Source organism: Microplitis mediator, chromosome 11 (genome assembly GCF_029852145.1).
Source record: "Microplitis mediator isolate UGA2020A chromosome 11, iyMicMedi2.1, whole genome shotgun sequence".
Lineage (NCBI taxonomy): Eukaryota > Metazoa > Arthropoda > Insecta > Hymenoptera > Braconidae > Microplitis > Microplitis mediator.
The window spans coordinates 18,533,953-18,548,541 of record NC_079979.1 but is presented as its reverse complement, the minus strand read 5'-3'; the positions used below and the strand labels follow the sequence as shown (position 1 = coordinate 18,548,541).

The 14,589-nt window shown below is 29.5% G+C and overlaps 2 protein-coding genes across 3 annotated transcripts in view; both read left to right on the top strand.

Moving 5' to 3' along the window:
* The first annotated feature begins 32 nt into the window (after nucleotides 1-32).
* Nucleotides 33-5,396, top strand: LOC130677443 (polyphosphoinositide phosphatase). 2 transcript variants are annotated; one of them, XM_057484205.1, is made up of 5 exons: nucleotides 33-299; nucleotides 374-623; nucleotides 764-880; nucleotides 2,717-5,202; nucleotides 5,259-5,396. In XM_057484205.1, the coding sequence occupies exons 1-5, from the start codon at nucleotides 219-221 to the stop codon at nucleotides 5,340-5,342; spliced, it is 3,018 nt and encodes a 1,005-aa protein (XP_057340188.1). In that variant the 5' UTR covers nucleotides 33-218; the 3' UTR covers nucleotides 5,343-5,396. The 2 variants fall into 2 exon arrangements, with proteins under 2 accessions (XP_057340188.1, XP_057340189.1); XM_057484206.1 differs by lacking the exon at nucleotides 764-880.
* Nucleotides 5,397-8,573: 3,177 nt separating this feature from the next.
* Nucleotides 8,574-14,589, top strand: part of LOC130677856 (N-alpha-acetyltransferase 15, NatA auxiliary subunit) — a 33,261-nt gene continuing 27,245 nt past the window's right edge. Inside the window, exons 1-6 of the mRNA XM_057484746.1 lie at nucleotides 8,574-8,784; nucleotides 9,207-9,554; nucleotides 10,629-11,166; nucleotides 12,998-13,308; nucleotides 13,530-13,811; nucleotides 13,903-14,116. Coding sequence (XP_057340729.1) covers nucleotides 8,728-8,784; nucleotides 9,207-9,554; nucleotides 10,629-11,166; nucleotides 12,998-13,308; nucleotides 13,530-13,811; nucleotides 13,903-14,116 — 1,750 coding nt within the window. The 5' untranslated portion in view covers nucleotides 8,574-8,727. The remainder of the gene's footprint in view (nucleotides 8,785-9,206; nucleotides 9,555-10,628; nucleotides 11,167-12,997; nucleotides 13,309-13,529; nucleotides 13,812-13,902; nucleotides 14,117-14,589) is intronic.

Here is a 14,589-nt window from a genome sequence, read left to right as displayed (position 1 = left end):
AAAAACAATAAAAGTTTTAAAAAAATTTACAGCCACCAGCTGTCATCTGTCAAATTTTTCTCGTGTTTATATTTTTTCTATCAACTATCAATTATATATTAATTTATATACTGTGATACAATCAAACAAATAACCTACACATATATCTATCTATAATTTATCAATATCAATAATAAATATAAAAATATATAATTAATTATAACCTAAAATTTATAAGAATGGAATCCAATGAACCGAATATTATTTTCCATCCAATGATTTCATCAATTCAAAAAATTGCGCTCTACGAAACTAAATCTGTAAGTTTGTGATTATTAATATAAATTTGATAAATTATTCATATATTTATTTATAATTAATTTTTATTTTATAGAGATTTTATTTAATGGGTTCAAATAATAATTTAACACGATTCCGAGTTTTAAAAATAGACAGAATGGAACCAAGAGAATTGGTAGTCGTTGATGATAAAATGGAATATACACACGACGAAATAGCCGATCTAGTCACAATGATCGATATCGGTAATCGCAGTAGTAACAGTAACAGTAATAGTAAATTAATTGGCCAGAGAAACAAAGCCAGTGGTGTAGCAAGAATTGTATCAGCTTTTGGAATCGTTGGTAAACAAATAATATATTTTTAAATTTGAATTGCATGGTAGCCGTAAATTTAATTTATTTTTTAACGTCTAATGATAATAAAATTTATTTAAAATAAAAAATAATTATTTTTGTTGATAAATAAAAATGTTGCATGGTAGATAAAAAACAACAGTATAATTTAAATTGTCATAAACCAACTAAAACAAATTTTAAATGGAAATCAACGTGGAACAAGGATTTATTTCCTCGTTTAATATCTGCTTTTGGTATTCTTGGTAAGGCTTTGTAGCTTTCATTTATTATTTTAAGGTAATTCTGTCAATACCTCACACGTTTTTAAAATAATCAATTACCTTGAACTGTCATAACTGTATTTAAATTTAATTAATTAATTAATTAAAAGGAGTGAAGCTTTAATTGAAAAGAGGACAATTGTAAAGTTAGCAGGCAATTAAAAATTTGGGATTTTTTTTGAACAATTAAATTTGAAGAAAAAAAAAAACTAAAAATATGCACATGTAGAAAATTTACAAGACTACAAGTGGAATTTTTTTAAATATTTTTTTTTTTCATAATTTATCGATTTTTTAAAAATCCAAAAATTATCAGACATCAGCTAATTTAAGTATCATAAGATAGCAGACAATTAAAAATTTTTGGATTTTTTTTTTAACAATTGAATTTTAAGTAAAAAAAAACTAAAAATATGCACATGTAGAAAATTTAAAAAACTACGAGTACAATTTTTTTTAATATTTTTTTTTTATAATTTATCGTTTTTTTAAAAATCTAAAAATTATCGGACATCAGCTAATTTAAGTATCATAAGATATCTGACAATTAAAAATTTTTTGATTTTTTTTTTAACAATTAAATTTGAAGAAAAAAAAAAACTAAAAATATGCACATGTAGAAAATTTAAAAGACTACAAGAGGAATTTCTTTAAATATTTTTTTTTTCATAGTTTATCTTTTTTTCAAAAATCCAAAAATTATCAGACATCAGCTAATTCAAGTATCATAAGATAGCAGACAATTAAAAAATTTTGGATTTTTTTTTGAACAATTAAATTTGAAGAAAAAAAAACTAAAAATATGCACATATAGAAAATTTAAAAGACTACAAGTGCAATTTTTTAAATTATTTTTTTTTTAATTTTACCGTTTATATAAAAGTCCAAAAATTATCAGACGTCTGCTAATTTCAGTATCATCTACTTCGCAGGGATGTAGATTTTAAAAAATTACTTACAGTTGATGTCAATTAGCAGTTAAACGACATTTAGAAAATAAATTCGACGTCAAATTTCGTGGGCTAAAATTTACTTGCCAAATTTCGTTTGACTCCTAATTGATGACAACTGTAAATAATTTTTTTTAAATTCTATAACTCAGCAAAATTGTTCTTTTATCAATTAAAGCTTCAATTTTTTTTTTTTAATTAATAAAACTTTAATACTTATGACAGTCATTGAAAATTTTAAAAAGTGGGGGCACTGTCTAAGAATGGCCTTAACTTTTTCTATTCATTCCATACAAAGCCATTATATATTTTTTTTAATACCACTAAAAAAGTCATACATTTATTTATTTTATTAATTACTAACCAATAAGGTATTCATTTAAATAATCACGGGTACATGACACCCAAATTTCCACCAATAAAAATTCATAAATTAATTAATCGGAAAAAAAAACCGCAGACTTAAATGACTACAAAAAAAAAAAGATTTTTTAGCGCAAAAAATAATTACTCACCCCAATAAAATTTTTATTTCCCCTAAGAAATTTTTTGCATCATAAATTGGAAAAGAAAATTTTCTTTGTAATGAAGGCTGTGTATCATGTACTCGATTTAAAATAAATAACAAATTAATGATCCTAAAGTTAGCAGACAATTTAAATATTTTGGATTTTCGTATTTCAATAAATCAATTGTAAAAAAATAAAATAAAAATATGCACATGTAGAAAATTTTAAAAACTACAGGTGCAATTTTTTCAAATATTTTTTTTTTATCTTCTATCGTCTAAAAAAAAATCCAAAAATTATTAGACGTCTGCTAACTTCAGTATCATACAAATTAATATATAATTTATTAAATTGTTTAGGTTTCGTAAGATTTTTAGAAGGCTACTACATTATTCTCGTGACAAAACGTCGCAGAGTTGCAGTGATTGGTCACCATACGATTTATAAAATAGAAGACACATCGATGATTTACATTCCCAATGACACAGTCCGCGTTTTTCATCCTGACGAGCAACGTTATGTAAGAATGTTTCAGAGCATAGATCTGAGCAGTAATTTCTACTTCAGTTACTCCTACGATCTGACTCATACTCTGCAGAATAATTTAGCGCCGCCAAAACATATTTTCAATAATAATAATAATAATAATAACAATTTAAATGGTGATGGTAATCAGCACAAAAAAACTGAAAATCCAGATAATAAAAACACTGACGAAGATGACGATAAATTCATAAATATGTGGACGCAGTCGACATTTAAAAACAATGACAGAAAAATAATTGATTACGGAGTGCGCAGTAATCCGAACCGCAGATTTGTCTGGAATAATTATTTGCTAAGTGCAGTAGAGCGTGACCTGCATCGTGACTGGATCCTCTACGTAACCCACGGGTTCATTGGTCAGTCTAACGTCTGTATTTTTGGTAAATCGATCTACATAACGCTGATTGCCCGTCGCAGTAACAAATACGCGGGCACGCGGTTTTTAAAACGAGGCGCGAATTCGTCAGGCGATGTTGCAAATGAGGTTGAAACAGAGCAAATAGTTTACGATTCAGCGGTAAGTTCACTTTATAGCGGACGTTTTACTTCATTTGTTCAAATGCGAGGGTCAGTTCCAGGTAACTGGAGTCAAGATATCAGCAAAATGGTACCCAAGCCAACGATTTCTTGCGATTTAGCAGATCCGTTTTATGAAATAGCCGGTGCTCATTTCAATAAATTACTAAAACGCTATGGTACTCCTACTATTATTTTAAGTCTGGTTAAAAAACGCGAGAAGAAAAAACACGAGAGTACATTAAGTGACGAATTAACATCAGCAGTCAGATATTTAAATCAATTTTTATCACCTGAAAATCAGCTGCAGTACGTAAGTTTTGACATGGCGCGTATGAATAAAGGCAAGGAAGCCAAAGTTATGAGTCGGCTAGCAAATATTGCCAACAATGCTGTGATAAAAACGGGTATTTTTCAATCACAAGTACCCTACTACAGTCAGAAAAAATTATTTATCGACAATTCTTTGCCTTTGACTAGAAAATCTCACTGTCATGATGACAATAATGAGGACCAACCAGTTTATGATAAAATAACAGAGTCGTTTATAAAACGCGGCACCTTACAAACAGGGATAATACGTACGAACTGCGTCGATTGTCTTGATCGTACGAACACAGCGCAATTCGCTATCGGTAAATGCGCACTAGGCTATCAATTATGTGCCTTGGGTGTCTTGGACTCAGCAAAACTTGAATTTGATTCTGACTGCGTGAGAATGTTGGAGGAATTATATGAAGATCATGGTGACACTTTGGCGCTGCAGTACGGCGGTTCACAATTGGTCCATCGTATAAAAACTTACCGTAAAACCGCACCCTGGACTAGTCAGGGCAATGATATTATGCAGACACTGAGTCGATATTACAGCAACACATTCAGCGATCAAGAGAAACAACACACGATAAATTTATTTCTGGGTCTGTTTACTCCGGAAGAAGGTCGCGCGCCGTTGTGGGAATTATTGACTGATTATTATTTGCATCACACCCCGGTTTTGAGGCGGTCTGATGACCGACGGGGCGCTAAATCATTGACCCAGTGGTGGGACAACAATACGATCAGGTGTTTGCCGTACGCGTATGACGACATCGAGAAGACTTGCTGGGAAATGGTCCAAGTTGACAACACGCAGGAAGAAATGATTGACGTTTATTCCGATTATCATCGTCCGTATGAACTGGTACCGCTTTCGGAGATGTACGCCTACCAAATAAGCCACTCGATAAGAGATTTCATGCCGCATTTCACGACAAACTTCAGTCCCTTCGCGGTCCGAGTGAGGCCTGGTAGGAGGAGAGAGGAGACGGGTAACAAGCGCAATGGTAACATAAAAAATCCGTCAATGACTGGGCAGAGCAGCACGAGCAGCACGGCCTCGAGTGCCAGTTCCAGTGTTGACACCAGTTCTGATGACGAGGACGACGATCTTGTGGTCGTACGTCACCAGAGAAGCGATTTGTCTGCCAGGGATGCTAATGATGTCAGTGTCAGTTCTGTCAGTTTCGAGGCGCTTTTTCCTACGATGAAAGAAGTCTATGGAGTGGAGTTGGAAAACCCGAGACGCAGTGACTTGGTTCTGTATAAGAGGTTTGTTATGATTGGACGTAATGCCGCGGGGTTTAAAGATCATTCAACCAGTATTCAAAAATCTAAAATGGTGCAGCAAGCGACGTTTCCGGATGTTGTTAATTTTAGTAAAAAACAAGTGGATTATTTCAAGCTGCCGAAAGTTGACGACACTAGTGTCAGTATTTATGAACAATATGTACAAAGAGGAAAGGTAATTTTTTTTTTTTTATTTTTATTTTTGATAATAAAATTTTCTTTTTTTTTTAGAATGGCGGTTTTATTCCAAATCCCACGGACATGATTCTTTATGAAAAATATACTTATGAAAGTAAACTATGTCTCGGAATTTAAAATAATTTGTATATATTTATGTATATTTATGAACTTTTGACGATTGTATTTAATAATTGTTTTATTGAAATAATAATTTTATATTTAAAATAAAATAATAAAATACGCAATTACTTACCATCGATTAAAGTCTGGAAGAATTTAAGGAAATACGCTACCGGACCTCTTTCTCACACTCAGAAAAATAAACAGGACTGTCTTTGTTGCACTCGCAGAGTAAATGATAATTTTAAAACAATTTTTCTCGGAGACAAATTAAAATTTTTTAAAATACGAAATTTCTGGCTCTTTGCTAAGGTTTTAAAAAACGCCAAAGACTCGATTTTAGGTTTCCAGTGTTGGTCCGTGAATAAAACTGCATTGAAAATCGGTTACCGTTACCCCTTAATATTTAAATAATATTTAAAAACTCAATTTACTTTGACAGTCACTCATTTACTAAATGAAATTTTCACTAAAGTCCTAAATGACTAAGAAATTAGTTCGATTTTTTCTCTTCATTATGGTATGAATCCTCATATCGACCCTAGCTAATGAGTTTTAAAACTATTTTAAATTACTGCTCTTTCTTACATTACTACGTTGTCATTTTCTCGTGAAATTTTGGAGTAGGGGGTACTTGAGGTCTCTTGAGGGCTCAGACTCCACACAACTTAATTTTCAATTTTAAAACTCCAGTTACTGTGAGCGCGGGCACGTGTTTCTTTAAAATCAGAAGTTTAAAATTAAATCCGGAGTCACCACGTGGTTTAAAATTTTCACAATGAACTTCATCTTGAGTCTTGTTTTAATAAGTTTTCCACTTATCGAGGTAAATATCATCAGTAAAATAAGAAAATCCTTTAAATAATAAAAAAAAAATTTTTTTCATTCAACTTATGGTGAAATTAAAAAAAAAATTATTTATTTACAGGCAACACCAACGCAAGTAGCAAATTTAAGAAGAAAGAGCAACGTGATATTTGAATTTTGGCCAGAAATACCTGGTATGAAAATTGAAAAAACTGCTAGTGATGTCCAAGTACCCCGAGCTTCAAACCCAATAGCAACCGGATACACTTCAGAAAATTATAATTCTTACAATTATTATAAATCATCATCGCATTCAACTAAAAATAACGTTACTTCCGGAACAAGCAAAGAAATGTCCCAGACAGTAAACTTTTCAAGCACATGCCCCACGACTGCTGAGTACTTAAACTTCTTCCAAACCCGGGTCGCAAACTACTTGAACCCTTCCAGTTATCAATTCATCTTCAAAAAGGAATCATCCGGTGAATGCATCTGGTATCGGATTGAATGTTTTTACTCAATGGCTTTCGACGACAAATCTTGTTACTACAAGCGCTTGGGAGACTGCAGTACTTTGAATATTAAATCTACGGAGTTTCTTACCACAGATCTACCGAAGCATGTTTATGTTAATCAAATCGAAACTTCTGGTGTCTGTGGTCTGTATCAAGTTGACTGTACAACTGATAAGAATTTACCTGCTGATAAAAATATTTGTCATTATAATTTTGTAAATGATTGTTCACATTGTAAAACAACATTGTTTTGATTAATAATATACGTGTGTATAAAATAAATATAAAAATTTATTGACAATAAAATTTATGAATTATTTAATATACTGTTAAGAAATATTTTATTTAATTAAGATTAGAAGAAGTCTTGCAAATCTATCGCAGCCATGGAGAATGACGTAAATTTGATGGCAGTACAGAAATGTATCAGAAGTGGATTAAAATTAGGATTTAGTAGTAAGAGTAATAATTGTTGAAGCTGAGGTAATGCTGGGTTCGATTTAAAAAAAAAAATTGAATTTAAAATCTCAGAATTGAGAGGCGATAGCGAAAACGATCCTCATTAATTTATTCGAGCAATTTCCTATGAATATTGAGCGTGAGCTCGAATTTCTGAGGAAACTCGATCTGGAAAAGTATTTTAAGCCTCGAGGGATTTAATTTTGCCGACAAAATGAAGGCTCGAGAGCGAGCTCGCCAGCTTATTCCGGGAAATTTACTATCAATATAAATTTTGTGAGGAAAAAATTTAAATGAAAATTATTTTTATGATTTAATTTCCTTCCGCGATGCTGACAGTTACCGGCGACTTAAAATTTTAGTGTTTTTATTACGTAGTTAATTGTCATTATATGAATTTTTGAAAAATATACGCAGGTATGATCCTGAAGTTAGTAGAAAATTAAAATTTTTTGATTTTTTTTTCAACAAATCAATAACAAAAAAAAAATAAAAACTAAAAATATGCACGTGTAGAAAATTTAAAAAACTGTGGGTGCAAATTTTTCAAATCTTTTTTTTTTATAATTTACTGCTTAACAAAAAGTCAAAAAATTATTAGACGTCGGCTAACTTCAGTATCATAAATTAGCCGACGTCTAATAATTTTTTGATTTTTTTTTCAACAAATCAATGACAAAAAAAAACAAAAACTAAAAATATGCACATGTAGAAAATTTAAAAAACTACAGGTGCAAATTTTTCAAATATTTTTTTTTTTTTTTATTTATTGCTTAAAAAAAAAAGTCAAAAAATTATTAGACGTCGGCTAACTTCAGTTTTTTTTTTCAACTAATCAATGACAAAAAAAAACAAAAACTAAAAATATGCACACGTAGAAAATTTTAAAAACTGTGGGTGCAAATTTTTCAAATATTTTTTTTTTTTATAATTTACTGCTTAAAAAAAAGTCAAAAAATTATTAGACGTCGGCTAACTTTAGTATCATGCAGAAGTAGCATTTGTTGCTACTGATCCATTTTCGGACACTTAATACTTTATTGTAATTAACAAAAAATAATAACAAAATTTCTATCGTGTGTCAAAAGTATCTTTACATTTTAAAAATTAAGTACAATTGCGCATTTTAAAAATTATTTTATTTAAATTTTGTCCAGTGTCCAAAACTGGGCCTGTAGCCCAAAATCGGTACCTCTACCCTATTTACACTTTTTTCAACTAAAAAACAAAATTTTTAGTATCTACTACCTTCAGAATCACGACCTTTACTTCCCCTGTTAATTTAAAAATATTTCAATTTCAAATTTTCCCGCCATTTGCGCGCTTCATCCGTTGTAATAAAAATCCATGTAATTTACCGTCAACGTCGTTTCAGCCTTTAGCCAAACACTCTTTACGATCACGTGATCATATATATATATATTTATATACATATATTAATATATAATATATATCTATATGTATTAAAAAATTTCTTGATGACCGTGTGTGTTTCGGTCGACCACGAGGTGGTTTTGTGTGTGTAGTGAAAATAAATTTTTCATATTAATTCAGTTTTAATAAATAATATTAATAAATATATTAATTAATAACAATCATTATTTTGTATTTATACAAAAATGCCCTCTAGCAATCCATTGCCACCAAAAGAAAATGCGTTATTCAAACGAATTCTCGTAAGTTTTTTTTTTAACAATTACTAATAAACAAATTACATATATATATATATATAAATTTATTTACTAAAAATTTAATAATTTAAAAAAAAATCATCAGCTCTAATTTAAATTTCCATTTAAAACCCCGGCCTCAAACTAATTAATTATTTAATTTTCTTAATTATCATAATTATTTATAAATAATTATTATTGCAATTAATTAATTGCGATTGGTTTAATTAATTATTTGAAATAATTTAATGAAGGTTTTGCGAGACATTTAATACAGACCAGGTGATGTAGAGATGCTGGGAATAATTTTTTTTTGACATAACCTCAATTTCGTATTTACAAGTAATTGTAATTAGGCCGAGTGTTGGGACGAGTGGAGGTTTTATTTGATAATTATTTGAATTTAAATGGTTTTTAAATAATTTCAGAGATGTTACGAGCACAAGCAGTATAAAAATGGACTGAAATTCGCAAAACAAATATTGTCGAATCCAAAATTTAGCGAACATGGAGAAACGCTGGCGATGAAAGGCTTAACGCTCAATTGCTTGGGCAGAAAAGAAGAAGCTTATGATCATGTTCGACGTGGATTGAGAAACGATTTACAGTCTCATGTTTGCTGGCATGTTTATGGTCTATTACAGAGATCTGATAAAAAGTATGATGAAGCCATCAAGGCTTACAGGAACGCGCTCAAGTGGGACAAGGATAATATTCAAATTCTTAGGGATTTGTCATTATTACAAATACAAATGAGAGATTTAGATGGTTACAAGGTACATTTTATTTATTTGAAAATTTAACATTTTGAATTTTGAATTTTGTTTTATGAAAAAAAATTTTTAACGAGAATTTAAAGTTTTATGACATCGATTTTAATGATGATCCTGAAAGCAGACAATTTTTGAATTTTTTTTTTTTAATAAATCAATTGCAAAAAAATAAAATAAAAATATGCACATGTAGAAAATTAAAAAAGCTACAGGTGCAATTTTTTAAATATTTTGTATTTTTTTAAATTTGTTTTTTTTAAATTCAAAAATTATTAGACGTCGGCTAACTTCAGTATCATACTTAATGATCATGTTGGAAGTCAATTTAAAGTTTTCGGATTCTTTTTAAAAAATAAATTGCAAGAATTAAAAAAAACTAAAAATATGCACTTGTAGGAAATTTAAAAAACTGGAAGTGCAATTTTTTGAAAATTTTTTTTTTATAATTTATCGTTGGTAAAAAAAATTCAAAAATTATTTGAAGTTGGCTGACTTGAGTATCATGGAAAGTAGACTAATAATTTTTGGATTTTTTTTTTTAATGAGAAAATACAAAAAAAAATATTTTGAAAAATTGCACTTGTAGTTTTTTAAATTTTCTATATGTGCATATTTTTATTTTTTTTTTTGTAATTAATTTTTTTAAACAAAAATCCAAAAATTATTAGAAGTCGGCTGACTTGATTATCGTGGAAAGTAGACTAATAATTTTTGGATTTTTTTTTTAATGAGAAAATACAAAAAAAAAATATTTTGAAAAATTGCACTTGTAGTTTTTTTAATTTTCTACACGTGCATATTTTTATTATTTTTTTTTTTTTATCAATTTGTTGAAAAAAAAATAAATCAAAAATTGATGATTGTCTAACCAGAATCACAGAGTTTTCAATTCTGAATGAGAATTTTACTTGAATTTTGTGGGTAAAAATGATAAATTTTAAATTAGTAATAAAATTTTGGAAGTCAAAGTAAATTTAGAACTAAAAGTTTAAGAGTAAAAACTTGGGATCAAATTTATTAAAAATGATTTTAGAGTAAAAAATAAAAAATCGGGTGCTAATGAAATAATTTTTTTAGGATACGAGATATCAGTTGTTTATGTTAAGGCCCACCCAAAGAGCATCATGGATTGGATTTGCAATATCATATCACTTATTAAAAGACTACGAGACGGCTTTAAAAATTCTCGACACATTTCGCGATTCGCCAATGATCTGTTACGACTACGAGCACAGTGAATTATTGCTTTACCAAAACTTGGTAATACAAGAATCTGGAGACAGCGAACAAGCATTAAAGCATCTCGATAAATACAGCGATCAAATATGCGACAAAATAACCGTCAAAGAGACTTACGGGAAACTGCGTCTTGAATTACGGCAGTACGAGGAAGCCGTTCAAGTCTACAAAGATCTTCTCAACATAAACCCCGAGAACACAACGTATTACGGGAAGCTAGCTGAAGCTGAGCGACATTCGTCGCCTGAAGATACACTTAAAATGCTCCAAAGATATGAAGAATTGTATCCACGTGCTCTGGCACCTCGTCGTCTTCAACTCAATTACGCAACTGGTGAACAGTTTAAAATATTAGTCGATAAATATTTACGCAGAGGTAATTTCTTTTATTTTATTATTTTAAATATTTATGAAACTGAAGTTACCCGACGTCTAATAATTTTTGGATTTTTTTTAAAACGCCAATTCGTGAAAAAAAAAAATATTTGAAGAAATTGCACCTATAGATTTTTCAATTTTCTACATGTGCATATTTTTTTTTTTTTGTCGATTTGTTGAAAAAAAAATTCCAACATTGTCTTCTAACTTCAGGATCATGGTACTGAAGTTAGCTGACGTCTAATAATTTTTGAATTTTTTTTAAAATGTCAATTCGTGAAAAAAAAAATATTTGAAAAAATTGCACCTACAGATTTTTCAATTTTCTGCATGTGCATTTTTTTAGTTTTTTTTTTTTTGTCATTGATTTGTTGAAAAAAAAAATCCGAAAATTGTCTTCTAACTTCAAGACCATGATTCTGAAGTTAGCTGACGTCTAATAATTTTTGGATTTTTTTTAAAACGTCAAATTGTGAAAAAAAAATATTTGAAAAAATTGCACCTACAGATTTTTCAATTTTCTACATGTGCATTTTTTTAGTTTTTTTTTTGTCATTGATCTGCTGAAAAAAAAATCCGAAAATTGTCTTCTAACTTTAGGATCCTAATACTGAAGTTAGCCGACGTCTAATAATTTTTGGATTTCTTTTAAAACGCCAATTCGTGAAAAAAAAAAATATTTGAAGAAATTGCACCTATAGATTTTTCAATTTTCTACATGTGCATATTTTTTTTTTTTTGTCGATTTGTTGAAAAAAAAATTCCAACATTGTCTTCTAACTTCAGGATCATGGTACTGAAGTTAGCTGACGTCTAATAATTTTTGAATTTTTTTTAAAATGTCAATTCGTGAAAAAAAAAATATTTGAAAAAATTGCACCTACAGATTTTTCAATTTTCTGCATGTGCATTTTTTTAGTTTTTTTTTTTTTGTCATTGATTTGTTGAAAAAAAAAATCCGAAAATTGTCTTCTAACTTCAAGACCATGATTCTGAAGTTAGCTGACGTCTAATAATTTTTGGATTTTTTTTAAAACGTCAAATTGTGAAAAAAAAATATTTGAAAAAATTGCACCTACAGATTTTTCAATTTTCTACATGTGCATTTTTTTAGTTTTTTTTTTGTCATTGATCTGCTGAAAAAAAAATCCGAAAATTGTCTTCTAACTTTAGGATCCTAATACTGAAGTTAGCCGACGTCTAATAATTTTTGGATTTCTTTTAAAAAGTCAATTCGTGAAAAAAAAATATTTGAAAAAATTGCACCTATAGATTTTTCAATTTTCTACATGTGCATTTTTTTAGTTTTTTTTTTTTGTCATTGATCTGCTGAAAAAAAAATCCGAAAATTGTCTTCTAACTTCAGGATCCTAATACTGAAGTTAGCTGATGTCTAATAATTTTTGAATCTTTTTTAAAACGTCAATTCGTGAAAAAAAAAATATTTGAAGAAATTGCACCTATAGATTTTTAAATTTTCTACATGTGCATTTTTTTAGTTTTTTTTTTTGTCATTGATCTGCTGAAAAAAAAATCCGAAAATTGTCTTCTAACTTTAGGATCCTAATACTGAAGTTAGCTGACGTCTCATAATTTTTGGATTTCTTTTAAAAAGTCAATTCGTGAAAAAAAAAATATTTGAAAAAATTGCACCTATAGATTATTTCATTTTCTACATGTGCATATTTTTAGTTTTTTTTTTTTGTGTCATAAATTTGCTGAAAAAAAAATCCTAAAATTCTTAACTGTGTTAAATTCAAAATCATTAAAAATTTTTCTTCAATTAAATTACTTGACATTTTAATTAATAATTATAATAACAACAACAGGTTTACATAAAGGTGTACCACCATTATTTGTTAATTTACGTTCGCTTTACACCGAACAATCTAAAATTGATGTCATACAGTCATTGGTACTTGAATACAAAGAAGCATTAAAAAGTCACGGTCATTTTAGTGATACTGAAAAAGATAATCCACGTGAACCAGCATCAGCATTGCTCTGGACTTGTTACTATTTAGCTCAACATTATGATTATCTCGGCATGACTGAAAAAGCATTTGAAGAAATAAATGCTGCATTGTCTCATACTCCAACACTTATTGAACTTTTTGTTACCAAAGGACGTATATATAAGGTATATATTATTCATAAATTAAAATAACTGGCCCAGTTTAAGACTTCTTCGTATTTTATCATCTTCAAGATTTAAAAAAAAATTTCCATGCTCGAATTTTCTCGCAGTAAAATAGTAAAAGTGTTTAAAAAATTAGCTACAGGGTAGTGGTCAATTACTGGGCCATTTATATTATTGATAATCAATTTGTACATGTATTAAATATGTTATTAATTACACAGCACGGTGGGAATGTTCAAGATGCCTACAAATGGCTCGACGAAGCACAAGGTTTAGATACCGCTGACCGTTACATAAATTCTAAATGTGCCAAGTATATGCTGCGTGCTAATCTTGTTAAAGAAGCTGAAGAAACTTGTAGTAAATTTACACGCGAAGGTGTACCGCCGATGGAAAATCTTAATGAAATGCAATGCATGTGGATACAGACGGAAGCTGCACGCGCTTATCAGCGTTTAGGAAAATACGGGGAGGCATTGAAAAAATGCCACGAAGTCGATCGTGTAAGTTCCATTTTTTAATAAATTAGTATCAATAATCAGTAATTAGTAATTATGTTCATTAATTAATTGATGTTTTTTTTTATTGTTACAGCATTTCTCTGAAATAATCGAGGATCAGTTTGATTTTCATACCTACTGCATGCGTAAAATGACTCTGAGATCATATGTCGGATTACTCAGGCTAGAAGATATTTTGCGCTCCCATCCGTTTTACTTCAAAGCTGCCAAGTGTGCAATGGATGTTTATCTACGGCTTCATGATAATCCTCTACCTGATCCCACTCAAATACAAGAGATTGATACTGGTAAGTTTTATTTATTTATTTACTTATTATGAAAGAAAATTTTATACACTAAAAAATCGGGAGTGAATCGGAGGAATTATGGATTTTATTTAAATCCGAATTCACTCGGAGTTTCGGAGTTAAAAAAAATTACTTTGCATACGGAGTAAATAGGGAGTTTGTTTTTCCAGTGGAGTGATTTCGGAGTCTGGATTTTATTTAAACCCGCATTCACTCCGAGTCTGAGTTTTAATATTAAAATAAAATCTCCTTTGGAGTAAATTTCACTCCAAGGGAAATTAAATGAATATGATACTGAAATTAGCTGACGTCTAATAATTTTTGAATTTTTTTAAAACGTCAAATTAAAAATTTAAAAAAATACCCTGCAAAAAATTAGGAGTCAATTCGGAGTAATTATGGATTTTATTTGAATCCGAATTCGCTCGGAGTTTCAGAGCTTTAAAAAAAAATACTCCGCCTCCAGAGTAAAT

Coding starts and splice junctions, on each gene's coding strand:
- LOC130677443 (XM_057484205.1), top strand. CDS start 219: ATGGAATCCAATGAACCGAATATTATTTTCCATCCAATGATTTCATCA. Junction 881..2,716: donor ATCTGCTTTTGGTATTCTTG/GTAAGGCTTTGT, acceptor TAAATTGTTTAG/GTTTCGTAAGATTTTTAGAA. Junction 5,203..5,258: donor AATATGTACAAAGAGGAAAG/GTAATTTTTTTT, acceptor TTTTTTTTTTAG/AATGGCGGTTTTATTCCAAA.